Source organism: Phalacrocorax aristotelis, chromosome 4, assembly GCF_949628215.1.
Source record: "Phalacrocorax aristotelis chromosome 4, bGulAri2.1, whole genome shotgun sequence".
NCBI lineage: Eukaryota > Metazoa > Chordata > Aves > Suliformes > Phalacrocoracidae > Phalacrocorax > Phalacrocorax aristotelis.
The window spans coordinates 16,327,017-16,345,581 of NC_134279.1; the positions used below are offsets into that span (position 1 = coordinate 16,327,017).

The 18,565-nt window shown below is 44.1% G+C and overlaps 1 protein-coding gene across 1 annotated transcript in view; it reads left to right on the forward strand.

The window, feature by feature from the left end:
• The first annotated feature begins 3,308 nt into the window (after positions 1 to 3,308).
• Positions 3,309 to 18,565, forward strand: part of LRBA (LPS responsive beige-like anchor protein) — a 419,175-nt gene continuing 403,918 nt past the window's right edge. The window contains exons 1-2 of the mRNA XM_075090413.1: positions 3,309 to 3,425; positions 3,795 to 4,279. Of these exons, the coding sequence (XP_074946514.1) occupies positions 4,043 to 4,279 (237 nt within the window). The 5' untranslated portion in view covers positions 3,309 to 3,425; positions 3,795 to 4,042. The remainder of the gene's footprint in view (positions 3,426 to 3,794; positions 4,280 to 18,565) is intronic.

Sequence of the window (18,565 nt, forward strand, 5' to 3'; positions counted from 1 at the left end):
GCTTAAAGATAAAGGCCAACCGCGGAGGCAGGGAATACTTAAAAACAGGCAGGTAAACTGATATGCAAAGATGTGTACTTAGCCAGTTTAAAGGCTCAAATAAAATATATATCTTCCTCACAGGAGGGACGACAATACTTTAGGAAACTACAGGTGACTCACAGAAAGACAGGGAAGCTCAAGTGATAGATGTGAGAAATCTAAAACACGCTGGCATCAGGAAACTCTAAGACTAAAATGTCAAGATTACAGAGTATGTGTATAACCACACAAGCTCACTGTAGTTTTGCAGAGACTGAACATGTCAGCATTACAGTTCTAAACATTTCTAATTCTGAGCAAGAAAGTGTAGCTGCTTGCTACTCAAATTAGAGATTATAATCTCTTCCTAATAATGTATGTATGTAACTAAGGGAGATGAGGAAAGAAGGGAGAAGGGAAAAAAAACAAAACCAAACTTCTTTCTTAGGACTTGGAAATTCAAACAGGAAGGCAACTATGAAATATTCTAGTCTTGACATACATTCTATAGATAAATGCAACAATGACAATGTAAGAAAGTTATGTAGGAAGTGAATGGAACAAGCATTATAATGGAACGTGTTCCAGAGTGTCTTTTATTTTTTGCCCCAAACCCATGGGAAATTTGATACCAACACACAAAAAGTATGGCATTCCCAAATCAGGCTACAGACAAATTAGAATGTTATGTAATAATAATACATCCAGTTAGAATAATAGTTAATATTCAATAATTACTATCTTCTTTAGCGTGCTTATCAGGAACATTGCACACTGCTTCAGAAAGCTATTTTCCAGAAAAACTGTGGTTTGATTTTGTTTTTACCTTTTTTTTGTGTAAACACAGTCAGGGAGACATACGTGCAAACATTTTTGTCCCAAACGTGGTACAATATAAAGAATAAGGTGCAATTTTTACTTCCCAGACAAAACACCCATTGGAATCTGGAGTTTCACTAGAGTCAGGTTTCAAAACACAGGAATTTTTGCCGATTTAAAGATTCATTCCCTTTCCCTCCATAGAATTAAATAAATGATAGCTTTTTATATCACAGCAGATGTTAAACAGATTTGTGAAGCATTAAAATATACATATATTTATATTTTGCCCTGTATGTATCAGCCTATCTGCAAGTTATGCCCGCACCCCTGAAATGATCCTTCCTTTGGAAATCTTTGATGCTGTCATGTTGCTGTGGTACTTTGTTAATAAAACACTCATACACTTGTTTGTCTGTTAAACAGCTGGTGGGAGATCCCACAGTCCTCAGGAGGATGTGTAATCCTTGTTAACACAAGCAGCCTTGTTAAAAGTGCAGAGTTGAAGACTGCTTGAATGAAGAGATTGGAGGAGCAGACCCTCTTAGTTCTTTATTACCAGATATTCAGATTAATGTCAAATAAATTAAAAGGTCAAACAAAAGGTTCCTTCCATCTGAGATTACATACATGCGTATTTGTAGCCCAAGTCACCTTAGAAGGAAGCACAGAAAGGGCACCAATTCTCGTGCTTCCCAACTACCAGGAAGTGGGACCCGCAGTTTCACGTGGAGGTTACCAACAGGATATTTAGCTAACGACTTGCATGTGCAAACGTACGCATGCAACGGCAGGTGCAGCCACTGCATCCAGAGACTGGTCCCCACCTTTAAAAACGTGACTCTCCTCCTTTCATATCGTACATCCGGCTTATTTTCGGATGCGATTTGCTCGGCATTACTAGTTCACCCTCTCAGCAGGTCCCGGCAGAAGCAGGACGAGGGGGGGATTAGAGGAGGCAGGTGCTGCGGGAACGGCGCCTTGCCCGACGCCCCCGCCACCTCAGCCCGCCCGCTCTCTTCCGACGGCCGCCCCCGACCGCTTGGCAGTAAATGCCGCTTCGTCCCCGGGCCAGCGGAAGAGTCACCGACGGCTCCCGCTGGGAACGGCCGGTCCCAGGGCGGGGAGCGCAGGCCGCGCCTCCACCCGCCCACCCGGGACGCGGCCGCCCCGTTCGGGACACGGTCCTGCGGACGGCGGTGCCCGGCGGGGGCCCGGTCTTAACATTGCCGTCCCCTCCGCCGGGTCCGGGAGGGCGGCGTGGGCGGATGAGCGCCGCCCTGCGTGGCACCAGCCCTCCGCCGCCTCGGGGGGCCGCCTCGGGCCCCGGGCCGGCCCTGGCGGGTTTTGACAGGAGCGCCTCTTCCCGCCCGGCTGCCGAGAGGCGCCCGCCGTCCTCGCACGCCCTGGGGACGCCGCCAGCCCTTCAGTAACCCGGGCTGCCTCCGGCGCCAGCCCGAAACACCCGGCGTTACCCTCAAAGGTTTTTTAACCCGAAGGAGGAAAGCGAGTTTTCCTCGCTCCTCTTACACCCCTTTTACCTCAGCTCGTCAATTCTGGGCGGTGCCTCGCATGACCTATATTCGCGCCCCCGGCGCTCCCCAGAGAGCAGCGCCTGGAGGAGGAGGAAGAAGGACGCCTGCCCGCCCAGGCTGTATGTTAGGGTGGAAGGCGGGTTCTCCCTCACCCGCCGCCCCAGGATCGCTACTGACGGGGTGGTGTGGGCGCCCCAGCCGCCCCACTCCTCCCTGTGGCAGCAGCTGCTGCCGCTGCTGTAGCGGGAGCTTCTAAACCTCCTCTCCCTCCCCCTGCAAGGGCGCTACCTGCTGTGCCGTCCGCTCGCAGTTTTCCTCCGGTTTGGCGAGCGCAGAGAGCACAGCCAGTTTCCTTCCCACCGGTTCTGCTGTTCATGTACGGTTTCTTTTATTTAAAAAAACCCCAATCAGACAAAAGCCAACCCACCCCCCCAAAAGCAGAAAAGCGTTAGGAACGGGAGACTTCGCACAGTTACAGAGGAGCCCAGTAAAGCCCGGGGCCAGCTTTGTCCCCCCAGGTGGTGGCTGAGCCCCCTCACGACGGGTGCCCCTGAGGCGTCGAGGCTGCGGCCATTGACGGAGTGCAGGGGTGAGGACAGAGCGCTCGCGCCACGCCCGGCGCGCGACCCCCGCCTGTCCCCGCCCTCCCTCTTCCGCCCCGCGTGGGCGCGCGCTCCGCTCACCTGGGCGCACCTGGGCGTGCGCGAGCCGGCGGCGCCCGCCCCGCGCGGCGGCGGCCCGCCCCGCCCGCGCCCGGCCGCGCAGGCGCACGGCTCCTCGGCCGGCAGCGCTCCGGGGGCTCAGCGCTGTCATGGCGGCAGAGAGCGGCAGCGTCGGCAGGAAGAGATGGGGCTGATCGAGTCCGCGGCGTGAAGCGGCGGCGGCTGAAACTTCAGGCGCCTTTCGGCGAGAGCGGCGGCCGGCGCTGCTCTGCGCTGCCCAGCCCGCCCTCCACAGCCGGCGAGCGGGGCAAAGCGGCCGCCTCCCGGCCCCGGAGCCCGGCGCCAGGGCAGCCCGCGCCCCCTCCGCGGCGGAGCCGGGCGGCGAGCGGTGAGTGCGAACTTGCTGGGTCGGCGGGTCGCTGCACCTGTCCGCGCCGGCGGCCGGGGCGGCGGCGGCACAAGGGCAGGAGCCGGAGAGGCGGCGTACGAGGAGCCGGGCGGGAAGGAGGAGCGTATTCCCTTAAAAAAACCCAAACACCTCCAAAACAACCCAAAACTAAGCCCCTCACACCGGTGTTGGGAGCGCGGCTCTCGCCGTGCGGCGGGTGCGCGGAGGCTCCCGCGGTGAGAGGCGTGAGCGCTCCTGCGGCGGCCGCTGCCGCTGCTCCGGCGGGGCAAGGACGGGACCCGACCCGCGGGGCTTGCGGGGAGCGCCTGACTCTCCGCGAACTGAAACCTATCTCGGGTTGTCCTTCAGGGCTGTAAATACCTGCCTCAGGGCAGAGAGCTGCTGACAGACGCCGCCTGCTGAGGAGAGAGCTGGGACTCCGAGGGCGCGTCCTGCGCCCGCCCGCCCTCCCCCGCCGGCCGCGGGCTTCCTCAGGAGCCGGAGCTGCCGGGGGGAGCGGCCGCCGCTCACCGGCCCGGGAGCCCGAGTCGCTCCCTCTTCCCGGAGCGGCGGGCGCGCTGCTGGCGTTTCAAGTCGTAACCTGAAGCGAGCTAGCCATGGCGAGTGGCGGCAAACAAGTTGTTCAGCCAACAGGTGATGATGGAGGAGGAGGAGGAGGTGGTGGAGGAGGAGCGGGAAAAGAAGGAAATGCTGCTGAAGGGGGAAGAGTGCTGCAGCCTTTGAATCCAGGAGTCCCCATCCGAGGTATCAAGATGAAATTTGCTGTGCTGACAGGACTGGTGGAAGTTGGTGAAGTGTCCAACAAAGATATAGTCGAAACTGTGTTTAATCTGGTAAGTTGATCGCCTCTTCGGGCATGAGGGAAAAGAACAGCATATGTGTGTAGAAGAATCCCATGCTTTTTTTGTGTTATTTTTCTATCAATACTTTTTTGACATGTTTACACTTTCACCATACTAGATTTCACTTATGGATCACAAAAGCTGAAAATAAAGCATTGAAGCCTCTATATACATATTTAAACTTGAAGCAATTCTAAACAGCATCCTCCTTAGTTTGCCTCAGAGAAATTTAGAACTGAGAAGTGTATTGTTATGTTTAAACATTGAACAGGTATACTCATCAAGAAAGTTAAATGTTGATTTAGTAACTCAAACTGTCATCAAAACACACACGTTGTTGTTTTAAGCCAAAACAACTTTTCCCATGAAGATGTTTATGTCCCTTTTTGCTTCCCATTTGCTTTGGAAGCAGGCAGAACTTTCATGTTCTTTCTATAAGGGACGGGGGTGTCAGGAAGCACTTCATTCACATGTTTTACTTTGCTTATTGGGAAGAGTAGAACATGGTTTCAGTGTCCCTTATTTATTAATGAATTAGGTAGTCAGCTGCTATTTTTTGAGTACAGGATGGATGTATTTAATACTTCATAACAGATCTCACTAAAAAATGAGGATACAACTTCTATTGAAGCTGCAAACATAATATATACTGTTGAACTTTTTGGGCCACATTTAAAACAATTAGGCTAGTTTTTAATGTTTGCTTGCTGAAGGAGGCCAAACAGGAGAAAAAAAACATCCTTAAGTTTACAGAGATACTCTGCTATTATCAGACGTCTCAAAACATCTCTAAAAATACTCATTGTTCCTCCTCCTTCCTTTTAGTGAACACCTCTGACTTTAAAGCCGTGTGGTTTCTGACAAACCAGGAAGTGAGAGCATATAACAGTATAAAGCTCAGTAACAAGGAAAGTTGATGCAAAAGGCATACTGTTTTTTAAGTGCTATTTGCATTTCAGTTGTTAGTAGTAGTCTTTGCTACATGCAGGTTTGAATGGTCACTACATGTTTTTGTACTGTATCTGTTTATGGTTTTTTATTTTATCTTCTTGGGTTATGATAACTGTTTATTTTTTGAATATTTTCATATTAACAGAATGTAATGCTCTCAGTTGTTTGGATGAAAGTCTCAATACAGAGGAATTGCAGTACTGGCAAAAATGAAGTGCAGATCAGAGGTTTCATGGATGCTTCAAGTATGAGAAAGTAATTTAACTTACTTAGAGTCTACTTGACAATTGTCCTTGACAAAAGCTACTGCTCAGACATGTGGACACAAGGTTCAAAAGGAAATTCTGGTAAATAGTGTATGGTTTAGGACATTGTGTGAGAGGAAATCGTTCATGAGCATGTTAAGTTTTACTTTGCATGGTCTTTTGAGTGGTGTACTGGAGGTTTATTTTATGGCAGCAGTGGAAAGAGGGTCCACAGAATAATTAAAAATGTAAAAGTTCCTTGATCCTGGGATTCCTTTTCTGCTCCATTTTGGACAATAGAGGAATGAAAAATTAGGCTTCATTTGGAGAATCCTCAATTTCAGATTTGAGAGGTCTTGAGAATTTGACCTCTGGAGTGCATTCTCCTGGATCTTCATTTCCCAAATAGAAGCAGGGGAGAATTTCTGGCCCTGGAAATTTTTGAAACTGTGTTTTCACTTTTTCTGCAAGTGAAACAGAATCCCTGACCTCTCTGAGAAGATTCCCTGACCATTCCAGCACACCTGCCTATGATGTGGGAGGCTAAAGTTCATGCTCCTACACCACATTATTTTATCAGAGCAGTAGTAGCCAGTTGATAGTATCATGAAACAACCAGTAGTTTGGTAGTAACAACACTTTGCCTGGATCGTGTGAGAACAAAATCGGAAGTTTTGGGTAATATCAAAAAAAGTAGGTCCCTTGGTTTCTCTGAGTCCTGGGAAAACACATCAACTACTGGTGGCTAAGTTGGAAGGAGAAGATGTCTTGATGTTCCGTGTTTTTATTAAAACTGGAATGCTTAAAAAATCAAACCAGCCAAAAACCTAGTAGTTTTTGTTACAGAAAGTGTCAAACTTCTTTTTTTTTTGGTAAAAACTCTTCAGCTGATGTTTTAGTATAGCTTTCTGGGATATGATGCCTCTCTACAAAGCAATACTCATCCTCTGTCATGGCGTTTTGCCTCCGTTCAGTTGTTAGCTGTGACCTCTTTGTTTTGTTGATTAATACCTCTGAAATCACTCTGATAAGAATTTAAGGTATGTGAGGTATTGGTTAGCAGTGGTGTACTTACTTTTCTGTGCGTGTATACAGAAAAGATTTAACTTTTATATGAAAAAGTAATTCCTAGCTGTGGCCTTTCTGGTAGTTTTTTTCCCAGTAGCTTTTCGGAGTGAGTTTACTCATGTGTGCGCAGGTTCAGTTGGGGGTATGAAAATCATGCTGTGATCTGTTGTCACAAATGGGGTTAAGCCCATCATATCCCCTCCTATTGGGTTTCATTCAGTTTGATGACTCATAACTGCACTACCTCAGTGGTGTTTGCAGAAATTGGATAGCTCACTTGTACTTTGAAAGGAGGAGATTTACAGTGTTTGGGGGATTTTTTTGATCACTAAAGTGAGAAGTCTTTAGACCAAAGTGGAAGGAGAGCTGGGCAAATCTGTGTCAAAGTGTTTTTATGTTCTCATTTTTCATAGCATAACCACCCTCAGATATGAAGAGGTGGGGTTTTGTTCTGTTTTTTTTTTAAGGGAGGTTAGCTGACCTAATTTTAATTTCTTGAGCAAACATGTTACACTTAATTGTGTTCTTCAAACTTGCTGTAGCATATGGAGGTTAGAGTATTTCTTTCTTTGTGATGGAGAGTCAAGAGAAGCCCAAAGTGCTGTCTTAGTGTTCCTCATCTTTAAGGTTTTAAGAAATGGTCATGCTTTATATGTGAAAGACTCAGAAGGTCAAAAATCTGACCTGCTGCTTATTAGATAAATTTGAGCTTCTGTAGTCCTGATCAATTGAACAAATAACTTGTTCAGTCCAGCAGTGTTAGATCTGGGAACCACCTGTAACAGTCTGTCCTCCAGCAGTGTAACAGAGTGCTTGGGGATCTCCCTTCTAATGCACATCAAAAACCTAGTAGTCTCATTTTATTGTCTTTGGAAATTCTACTCTCAGAAATACTCAAATTGCTTTGTTTTGGTCAGTATTTTCTGAGAACCTGGTTTTCCAGCCCATGTTAGATATGGTTTTTTGTATTTCATCACTTCTTAAAACTGAGAAGGAAAATACTGAGTTAAAGAATGTTGTTATTTTGTGAAAAGCTTTGAAAGCACGTTCTTGTTCAAGTATTAATCTGTTTTGTTGCTTTTCTGACAGAGTAAACTAAACTATGGGTATACATTGGTCATGCATTGTGAATTATATGTTTAATTGACTTTGGGCAGCAATAACTCCTTGAATTTCCTTTGTATACAAATCAGTTGAATTCCTGTTCGTTACTTCATATCTGCCCCCACCCCACCCCAAGTTTATTAAAATAAAAAACCCTTCTGGTAGGAGAAAATGATAGAAGGGAAAAATAAATTATTTATGCTGGGATCTGTTACTAATTTAAAGAAGCTGTGTGTTTTTCATAGTTAAACAGAAAGACAAAGACCTCCTACTAATAAAGAAACTTTCAGATAAACAGAAATAATTCAGCAATTGACAAAACTTGAAAACTTATATATAATTATTTACAGTACTGGGCTACTAGTGTCAAACCAGATTTTTAGGATGTGAAGTTTTCAGGTGTAGAGAATGAATTGTGTTCTGAAGACTGTACAACCTGCATTGGAAATATAGGAGGTCCTGCAAAATCTTTTCTAGATAAAAATTCTGGGTGGAGCTTCTCTTTGACTCCCCTCTAAATGGGCTTGTCTTGTATGGTATGTCAATGTTGTCTTGTTTCCAAGTTATTTCAAGTTTTTTGTTTATGTATAAAACTTAGGTCACTGGATATGCTTGTCCTTCAGTAGGTAGAGGGCTCTTGCCAACAAGTGTTTTGTTCATAACAAATGCTGTATGTGCAGCGGTTAATTATGCTGCATTATTAGGCTTGCAGTGGGAAACGGATATTCTGGCAAAATTCTGCTATGCTTCAAACAGGTGACTGTATGTATTGTCTTTTTCTGTGGTGTTGGTATGATTCCATCTTGGGACTTATGCCAGAATTTACTCAGGTCTCAAGACGACTAGTGTATAGAGACAACATATTCTAGACTTTCTGCCCTTCTTTAAAGAAAGTCTTGCTGTAAGTCAGTTTTGTTTTAAAAAGCTTTAGCACTTCTAAATGTTCTATTGACTATAATATAGATTCAGTTATTTGTTTCAATTCCTTTTTTTTTCCCTCAGTCTGTGTTGCAAAGACTTTTTTTCGTGTTCTATCTGTCTCTTTGGTGAGGAGAATGTGCTGTTGCCTCTGATTCTGTTCAAGGATTATGAGGTCCTCACCAAAAGTCCCCTAGTGACAAAGTGCAAATGAGAAATCTTAGTTTTTATCACCTTCAGAGGAAAAATGACAGGATGTGAGGAGCAAAGACTAAAATTACTTTTAAAACCCCATTTGTCATCTCTCTCACTTCTGCCAGACTTTACTAAAACCACAAAAATCAATGTAACTTAAAAAAATTCTTACTGTGTTCTTTCCTTGTTTCTTCTTTTTAAAGTAACCTTCTTCCTCAGCCCCACTTGGCTTGTTTTGTAGAACAAATCTGAAATAAATGTTACGACTGCCACTTGTTTGCCTTCTGCTCACGTGCCCTCTGCTGCTCTTGTCATGTCTCCATTGCTATGGTTTCTGCACTATAAACTCTATCGTTATTCATGTTGAAAGCTAATGGCATCACCTGCTGATACAACAGGTTTCTAATTTGGTATGAATGCTTCTGAAACACTAGTACAATAGATTTTATGAAGTAGAAATTCCCCTTTTTTCATCTCTGGTCACAGGCATTTTTTACATGTACCTTCTTGTAGAAAACCCCCAAAGCTAATGCTGATAGAATTAAATGTATTACAGTAGTAAAAAAGTAATCTTAAATGTCTTAATAACAATGCATTGTTTTCATTACCTTACTGTATTTTTATTAAGAATGCTAGGATTTATTTTGTGTGTAATCTTCTCAACACTGATGACAACTGAGAGTAACCAAATAGTTTCTAGAGCATCACTGAATATTGTGCATTTCTTAATATCTGTAGTCTTCCCTAGTAGATTCCCAGTTATTACACCTCTGGCTACAGTTATCCTAGTTCAGTTGCTTCTGTCCAGTTACAGTATAGATGATAAGGTGAGTCTGTGGCTTTAACTGGGTTAAGCTTGTAGGTTTGTTTCTTTTAAAATCATAGTAAATTGGACAGTCAGCTGTCTTGGTGATCATGCATGACTTTACTCTTGGTGGAGGAGTGGAATTGGGCAAAATATCTGTAATGCTTCCAAATCTGTCTCAATGTCCTTCTTATAAAATACATCAGGTGTAGACTTCTTGCTGGCCCCTTCATGGTTGGGAGGCTTGTGGCTGGTTTGATGAATGAATTTAGATTCCCTGATTCCAAGTCATCTTTGTGGTTTTGAAGACATCTCATTTGGGATCTGGTAACAGTAGGTGATGATTTTGGTAAGTTTAGCTGACTAGATGAGGCTGAGATGTTTTTCACCAGACTTTACCTAGTTCAAAGCTGTTGAGTAGTGGGAGTCACATGCCCTTCACTTAAAATAAGAATGACAGACCTCTGTCTTGTTAGAATGTATTCTGAGCAGTTACAGATACACTTACTGTTGAAGTAATGCGTATTGGGTTTTTCCAGGTATTGATGCAACTTGGACATTACTTTGTAGTTACTGGAAATATCACCCTGCATAGTAAGTGTAGGAATTTAGGGAAATTTTGTGGTCAGTTGAGAAAGGCATGGAATGTAGCGAGTGAGATGGTAATGGCAGTCTTGAGTTAGACCTGCTGATGATTTAGAAGAAAATTGTCTAGACTCTGAAGAGGAGCTGATTTGTACTTTGGCTGTGGTACCACCTCACTTCTGTGACTGCAGCTTAAAACACACTGTAGGATGACAAAATATCAAGGATAAAATCTTAAGACCACAGAGGGAAATGTTCAGTTTTTCCTCACTCGGTTTTCCTCCCAAACTGACCGATTCTTATAGCTTGTTGTGGCCAATCTGAAGTTTCAAGTGTCTGTGAAAGCCGGTGAATGACACGCTCTCTGTGTTTTCCAGAAGTGTTGGCATCCTGTACTGCCATTAGTAGGCTCTGTAGAAACCTAAAATAAAGCCAGAAAAGCAAGGCTGAATCATGCATTTGCATATATCGTGTCCTAATAATGCAATATTTGATATACAATTTTAAATTAGCAGTCCATTCTACAAGTAAGCCTGTTTAAAATGGGTTCATAGCGTACCTTAAAATTCCCCTTTAGAGAAGAACATATCAGTTCAATGACAGATTTTTCTAGTTGGTGTCCTCTAACAAAGGAGAGTCAGGTATCTCTTGGGGTTGCTTTGCTCTCTCTAAGTAGTATTTTGTATCACCCCTGTCAGACAGTACTGGACTAGGCAGACCATTGGCCTGACCCAGTAGTGCAGTAATGTAGTGGCCATATGGACTGGCTCAGGAAAAGCGTTTGCGGATTAGGGAATAGCATGGAATTAGTCAAAGGCATCAGGAAAATAGGTGGATGGCCTGTTACAGTTGCTACAAAGGCTGGACATTGCAGGGTGAGATAAAAAAAGATAATGATTTGTGTCTGTTGGAAGTGATTATTGGAGGGATGAACCAAAGTGTGCAGATTCAAGAGGACTGTGAGTAAAGAGAAGTTTTTTTAAGTGGCTGTATTGGATGAATACTGGAGGTTGAGGAAGATCAGAGACAAGGTATTTGCTTAATTCCTTATTAAGGCCATGTTGGTTTGGTATGGTGTTCAGTTCTCAGTGGCTAGTCAATCGTACATTCAGATGCTGCAGTTTGCTGAGAAGTCCCAGTCTTCTGAAAATCATTGTGTGATTTTTTTCTTTGTTTTGTTTTGTGTCTGTGTTAAGATTTCAAGTCTGATAAAAGACAAATATGAGCTTTCTCTGTGGTTTCTTTCACTAACTGTGTATTTGTTTTACCACCTATTGGGGAACCTGCGGTCATTATGAACTGTATACTACTTGACATTGTGTCTGACTTTTTTTTTACTTTTTACTAGATAACTTGGTAATTTAAAGCATTTATAACTTTTGTCTTTATGTGGTAATGAAATTCTTTATGAACTTTAAGGAGGAAGCTTCAATCTGTTGCACAGATTAAGTAAGCTTTACAGTTTAGTCATTGGACGTGAAATAGCTACTTGCTACCTTCAGTGTTTCTGTGTATAAAACCCTTTAAAAATCTGTTCTGTCAGATTCAGTCTTGCATGTATTAAACTTATACATATTTTTCTCAAGGCCTTCTCTTTATTTTAAATGGGTCAATCTGGAAGAAAGTTTTTGTTCATAATCACTCATTACAGTTAGCGAACTTTCTGCTGTTCAAGTGTCTTCCCCAGACCCTGGGGGCCTTTCTGGCCTCTTCATAACATTTTGCATGACGGTTTTTGGTATTAGCTTGACCTAATTACTAATGTCCTAATTTAGGTTACATTTCTGCTTTAACTAATTCTGGATTTTTCTGTTAGACTTGTGCTAGGGCATATTATTGCCTGTCTACTAGATTGGTCATTTTTTTCCTCTGAGAAACCTTCAGACTTTGTCTGCTTGGGAGCTCTAGCTGTTTGCCAGGAATCTGAGGGCTCTAATTAATTTGCATAAAACAGGATACTATTGCCACCTGCTTTTTTAATACCACGTGTGGCCGTTGTAGACTGTAGTTTCCAGTATGCAGTGCTCCATATTTAGAGCAGATAGCAGTCGAGATGCACCCTTGCACAACTGCTGTAATCAAATTTGCTAAACGCTGCTGCTGTGTGAGTTGCAGTTGTACCTTTTCCTGAGACACTCTTGTCTTTGTGCTGATACTAGAAGCTTGTTGTAATTTGTGAAGAGTTTGCATTGCTACAGTGCTTTAGATTCCAAAGCTTCACAAATAGGCGGAAGTAGTTTCTAAACAAACTAATTTGTGGAGAAGAAAAACTAATGCCTTCCATTGCACTGGATTCCTCTAGTAATAACTGGGGAGCTGGGAGCAGCTACGTCCCAGGCATGTTTTCTTGTTAATAGCTGCCTTGAGATGATATTTAAATGAGAATAGCTAGTGGGAATAGGATGTGCTCTGTTGCTTCTTGTAAAGTGCTTTGCGAGTTTGAGCAGCAGGTCTCTTTACTGCAGCCTGCAGGTGAGTAGTTCTGTTGATGTTTTTGTATTCTACATACATCTAGCTAAAAAAATTTTGTGTGCATTATTCAGCAAATTCAGATTATTTTTGGTGTGACTGAAAAGCTGAAAATGAGTTGTTCAGGCTGTTCTATTTTGTTGATGCAAGTGAAGAAAGCAACTCTTAAAGAGCTACTGGGTTAGCTTTCCTTTGCAACTGAAAATCAAACCCAGAGTAACCGCTTAGGACTCATCTGTCCTATGGAAGTGTTACATGTGTTCGTGTCAACCCACCCCTGCCTCCCTGCTTTGCCATCAGAAGTTGTTCTCTGTGGTGTGGACAGAAGTTACAGAAATAAATTAAAGAAATTAAGTCTGTTTGCCCCACTTACTCAAAATTTCTAGTTTTATGCTGGACTAGCCCTGTAAAACAGTAACTGTAACAGTGCATAGGGTAACCTGTAGCTTATTTATTCTCTCTTTTGGGAATGCTGAAAGGCTAGAGGCACCAGTAAGCAGTAGATAAGATGGTCACTGCAGCGGGAGAGCAATTTGTCTTATAAAAGAGCAGCAAGAGAACCAGTAGCATCCTGCAGTGATTATGGAGTCCAGTATGCTGAATGCTTGCTTGATACATCTCGCACAAGTTGGTTCCTCTATCAAACTGTGCAGGTTTGAGTGGGAATTGTACTGGTTACTTTCCCGAATATGTCTGGAATGGGGGTGGGTCGGGAGCTGTCTGATAGAATAAGGTAAACCCTGTTGCTGTAGAATTGCTGAAAAAAGGCTTGGCAGATCCTGCAACTTTTAAGTTTTAGTAGTCCATTATTAGAGAAGTCTTTAAGTTACGCTGTTTGCACTTCTTGGGATTAAAACTGCGTTCCTAAGGATAATTTTTTGCAGGATTATTGATGATTCAGATGGACTTTGGAATCAAGTAGTGCTTAAAAAAAACAACACACCCCCCACCCCCAAAGGTTCTTTATGTGGAATCATAGACGTAACTTCAAAAAAATGGCCAATGACACAGAAGTAGAATTGCTGATAAGCCTTAAAACAATGCAATTGGGATGGTGGGGAGGGAGAGAATAGGAGCCAAATGACTAATGTTGGTAATGGTGCATGACTGTTAAATAAACAAACGGAAACTATCAGTCCAGTCAGCATCTGCCTCCTGCTAATGTTTTTGTTGAAACTAAGCATGTGATTTGTCTGTAGTTTTGGTTGTGAACTTGAGTGAAAAGAACTAGCAAGCTTCCCCCCAGCCGCCCCGTGGGAGTTAGTTATACTGTAGGATTTGGTTCCAGTGCATAATTTAGGTGCTGTAATGCCTGAGTTTTAGGTATCTGATACGGAGTATGAAACGGAGCAACTGTGACTGCATTTTTAGAATGTGTTTTGAAATAGCTAATGTGACATGGGGAGCTGTCTATGTTTACTATATTGCTGATGTTATAGAATGGGAGAACACTGAGATGCCAGGAATGGATATTTCAATTGGGATTGCAAAAAGTTCTCTGTCCACTTTATAATCTACAGCCAAGGGTCACCTTCTGAAGCCACGGTGTTCTCAAGACTCCAGATTTCCTTGATTTAAATTAAATAGCAGTGGTGCCCAACTCAACAATAGAGTGCTGTTAAAAGGGTTTTCAGGCACAGAAACTGTACCAGCAGCTTCCCATCTTTATGCAAATCAGTAAATGCTCATGGGGGAAAAGATTGCCTTGTTTTCTTGCCCATTTCTTCCTCAGAATTAAGGTCCCGATCTTGTGCCATGCTGGATTATCTACTGTTTAACCTCACAGCAGGACACTCTGCTTTGTCCCTTCTGTGCTCTCTGCACCCCTATTCTGTGACCTGGCAGCTGTCCTAGGCTGCAAAAGTGAGTCCTGAGCACTGACTGGGTTCTGTAGGGCCTGGGGAGCTGTGAATGCCACTGTGTGCTGCAGTTGCTGTGGATCAGCTGATTGGCAGGGGTGTTGCCTTTGGGGAGATATTTATTTCCTGACTCATCTGAGACCTGGCATCTTGTGCCCTTCCTGTGTACTGCTTTGAAAGTGAAATGTATATTGCTCTGGGAATTTTGCTGGCTTAGTAAAGTCTCACCTATGCAGGAAACAAAAGCGACCCTGATTTCTATCCTTAGTAGGAAGAGATTTAAATTGCCATTTGTCAGGAGACTATAGCAATGGTGTTGTGACTTACAAGGGGACATTTCTAAGGCCTCTTCTGAGAAGGCTAGGCTTGTATAGAGCAAAGAATGCCAGATTCATGCATATGGAGAGAAGGCACAGGAAGAAACAAGTCTCAGACCTTGTGGTTAAAGTGTTTGAATAAGGTTTTCCATCACTCATGTGACAGGAAAGGTTTGGAGCTGGACGACAGTGGATTACTTGCCCACATGTTAGGGCTTTAGTAAAGTTTTCTTTATGGTGTACAGAATCCTGATTTCTTTCCTGGAAGGTGAATTATCTTCAGGTAGAGGGGTATGTCCTGTGACTGAAAGATCACTGGAGTTCGTTAGACATATTTCAAAAAGATAGAATTTAGATAACAGAAGCTAGAGTTTCTTGCTTCTGGATGGTGGTGTCATTTTGCAGAAAAGTTTTATCCCTCTTTGCAGCTAGATCTTGTTTTAGGAGTGTGCTCAATGCTTCTGCATACTGTCTTGAGAGAAGCCGTGAGGAAGCTGAAAAAATGTCACATAACACTCCTGGATACAAGTTAGTGTTGTGTATTATCTGGCCTCACCCCCCCCCCCCCCCCCCCCCCCAAAAAAAAAAAAAAAAGGGGAGGGGGGCCAGAATAATTTTCATATGATGTAGATGACTGTAACAAGGAAACTTGTCAGTTCAGGCTTTCCTTCAGCTAGGTTTTGTGTGGCAAATTGAGAAGCCTGGGAAACTGGATACAAAGTGGAATCTGGGGGGAGGTGGAAAATTGAAGTTTCACTTGAGACCTAACTTAATCTTGTTGATGGCTTTGCTGTTGTTCTTAGCACTTTAAAGGCGGATATGTCCATAAGTGTTTTTAACTGGATATGCAAAGAGCTGTTGATCTCTTTCAATTCCAGTCATATGAATAGAGGTAGAGGTAAAATTTTAGAGGAGCAACCTACCTCTGCCCAAAGAAATTGTCTTAAAATAACATCACAAATGAACAGTTTAATCACTGTAACTGTGCTGTAGTAAAACTTGATTATAAACTACTTGTTTCAAATTCAGACTTTTGAAATCAAATCCTGACTGTCTAAATGTCATGATCTTGTCACTGTCCATCATATTAGAAAAGTTGTGGCAGCCTGGTGAGGTTAGTAGTGACTGCAAAAGAGGAAACTTAACCTCCATTTTTAAAAAGGGAAAAAAGGAAGGCCCAGGGAACTACAGGCCAGTCAGTCTCACCTCTGAGCCTGGCAAGATCATGGAACAGATCATCCTGGAAACTGTATGAAGGCACATGGGAAACAGAGAAGTGATTGGTGACAGCCAACGTGGCTTTGCTAAGGTCAAATAGTGCCTGACAAATTTGGTGGCCTTCTATAATGGGGGTTACAGCATTGGTGAATAAGGGAGGAGTGACTGATGTCTTCTACCTGGCCTTGTGCAAAGCTTTTGATACTGTCCCATATGATATCTTTGTCTCTGAAATGGAGACATATGGATCTGGTGGGTGGATCACTCAGTGGACAAGGAATTGGCTGGATGGTTGCACTCAAAGAGTTGTGGTCCATGGCTTGTTTTCCAGGTAGAGATCAGTGACGAGTGGTGTTCGTCGGGATCTGTACTGGGACCAGTATTATTTAACATCTTTGCTAGGGACATGGACAGTGTGATTGAGTGCACCCTCAGCAAGTTTGTGAATGACACCAAGAGTGGTGTGGTTGCTACTCTAGAGGGAAGGAATGCCATCCAGAGGGACCTTGACAGGCTAGAGAGGTGGGCCCATATGAACCTCATGAGGTTCAACAAGGCCAAGTGCAAGGTCTTGCATCTGGGTCGGGGCAATCCCAAACACGGATACAGGCTGGATGATGAGTGGATTGAGAGCAGCCCTGAGGAGAGGGGTTTGGGGATGTTGGTGGATGAAAAACTGAATATGAGCCAGCAGTGTGCGCTCGCAGCCCAGAAAGCCAATTACATTCTGGGCTGCATCAAAAGAAGTGTGACCAGCAGGTCCAGGGAGGTGATTCTGCCCCTCTAGTCTGCTCTGGTGAGACCCCACCTGGAGTGCTGCGTCCAGCTCTGGGGTCCTCATCACAGGAAAGACAGGGATCTGCTGGAGTGAGTCAGAGGAGGGCCACAAAAATGATCCGAGGGCTGGAGCACATCTCCTGTGAGGACAGGCTGAGAGAGTTGGGGTTGTTCAGCCTGGAGAAGAGAAGGCTCCAGGGAGACCTTGTCAGTAGAGGCCTCTCACTACTTAAAGGGAGTCTTCAGGAAAGATGAGGAGTGACTCTATCAGGGAGTGTAGTGACAGGATGAGGGGGTAACAATTTTAAACTGAAAGAGTGTAGATTTAGATTAGATATAAGAAAGAAATTCTTCACTATGAGGGTGGTGAGGCACTGGAACAGGTCACCCAGAGAAGTGGTAGATGCCCCATCCCTGGAAGTGTTCATGTCAGGTTGGATGGGGATTTGAGCAACCTGGTCTAGTGGCAGGTGTTCCTGCCCATGGTAGGGGGGTTGGAGCTAGATGATCTTTAAGGTCCCTTCCAACCCAAACCATTCTGTGATTCTGTGGGAAAAAATCACTTTGAAGTACACAAGAGTACCAGAAATGCAAGCTAAACTTGCATTTGGAAGCAGGGGGAGGGAGAATTATTTCAGTGGATGTTGACTTCTGTCTCTGTCATGTGTTGTTTAGTATCTGTGTTTTTGTTTGCTCTGTAGTGTGACACTGTATACTAGTCCTGTAGCTGTTCCTAACTGACATGTAGGGTTTAATGAGAATTTCATGGCTTATTCGTGTTGAAGTTCCTACTCTGGTAGTTGAAGCTCAGTATCGTCCTGAACAGGATATTTTCATGCATTTCAGTGTAGTAATGTTGCATATGACTCACAATAGGACTAGTCAGACACAGGCTTAATGACCATTTTCTGGCATGCATGATACCTGTTTTGTGGCATAGCTCTTCAGTTTTGAAATACACTTACTCTGTGTCTTCTGTGGATTGGCAGTGCTTTTGACTTCTGTAGCACTGAGTTAGAAGCGATCTTGATGCTTCAATTTCCTGTTAAAGGCAGATATATGGGGAAGGAAGCGAACAGCTTTAAATGCTTGTTAATATTCTTGTTCCAGTTGAGTGCTCAACTTCACAACTTCTAAGAGTCAGCTTTAACAGAGGCTCTACAGATCTGACAGGCTGGATCAATGGGCTGAGGTCAACTGTATGAAGTTGAACAAAGCCAAGTACTGGGTCCTGCACTTGGGTCACAACAACCCCATGCAATGCTACAGGCTTGAGGAAGATTGGCTGAAAAGCTGCCCAGCGGAGAAGGACCTGGGGATGTCGGTTGACAGCTGGCTGAACATGAGCCAGCAGTGTGCCCAGGTGGCCAAGAAGGCCAACAGCATCCTGGCTTGTATCAGCAGGAGTAGGGCAGTGGTTGTGCCCCTGTACTTGGCACTGGTGAGGCCACACCTAGAATATTGTGTTCAGTTTTGGGCCCTTCAGTCCAAGAAGGACATCGAGGTGCTGGATTGTGTCCAGAGAAGGGCAACGCAGCTGGTGAAGGGCCTGGAGAGCAGGTCTTATGAGGAGAGGTTGAGGGAATTGGGGTTGTTTAGCCTGGAGAAAAGGTCTCCCCTCAGCCTCCTCATCACTCTACAACTGCCTGAAAGGAGGTTGTAGTGAGGTGGGTGTTGGTCACTTCTCCCAAGTAACAAGTGATGTGAGGAAGTGGCCTCAAGCTGCATCAGGGGAGGTTTAGATTGGATATTTGGAAAAATTTCTT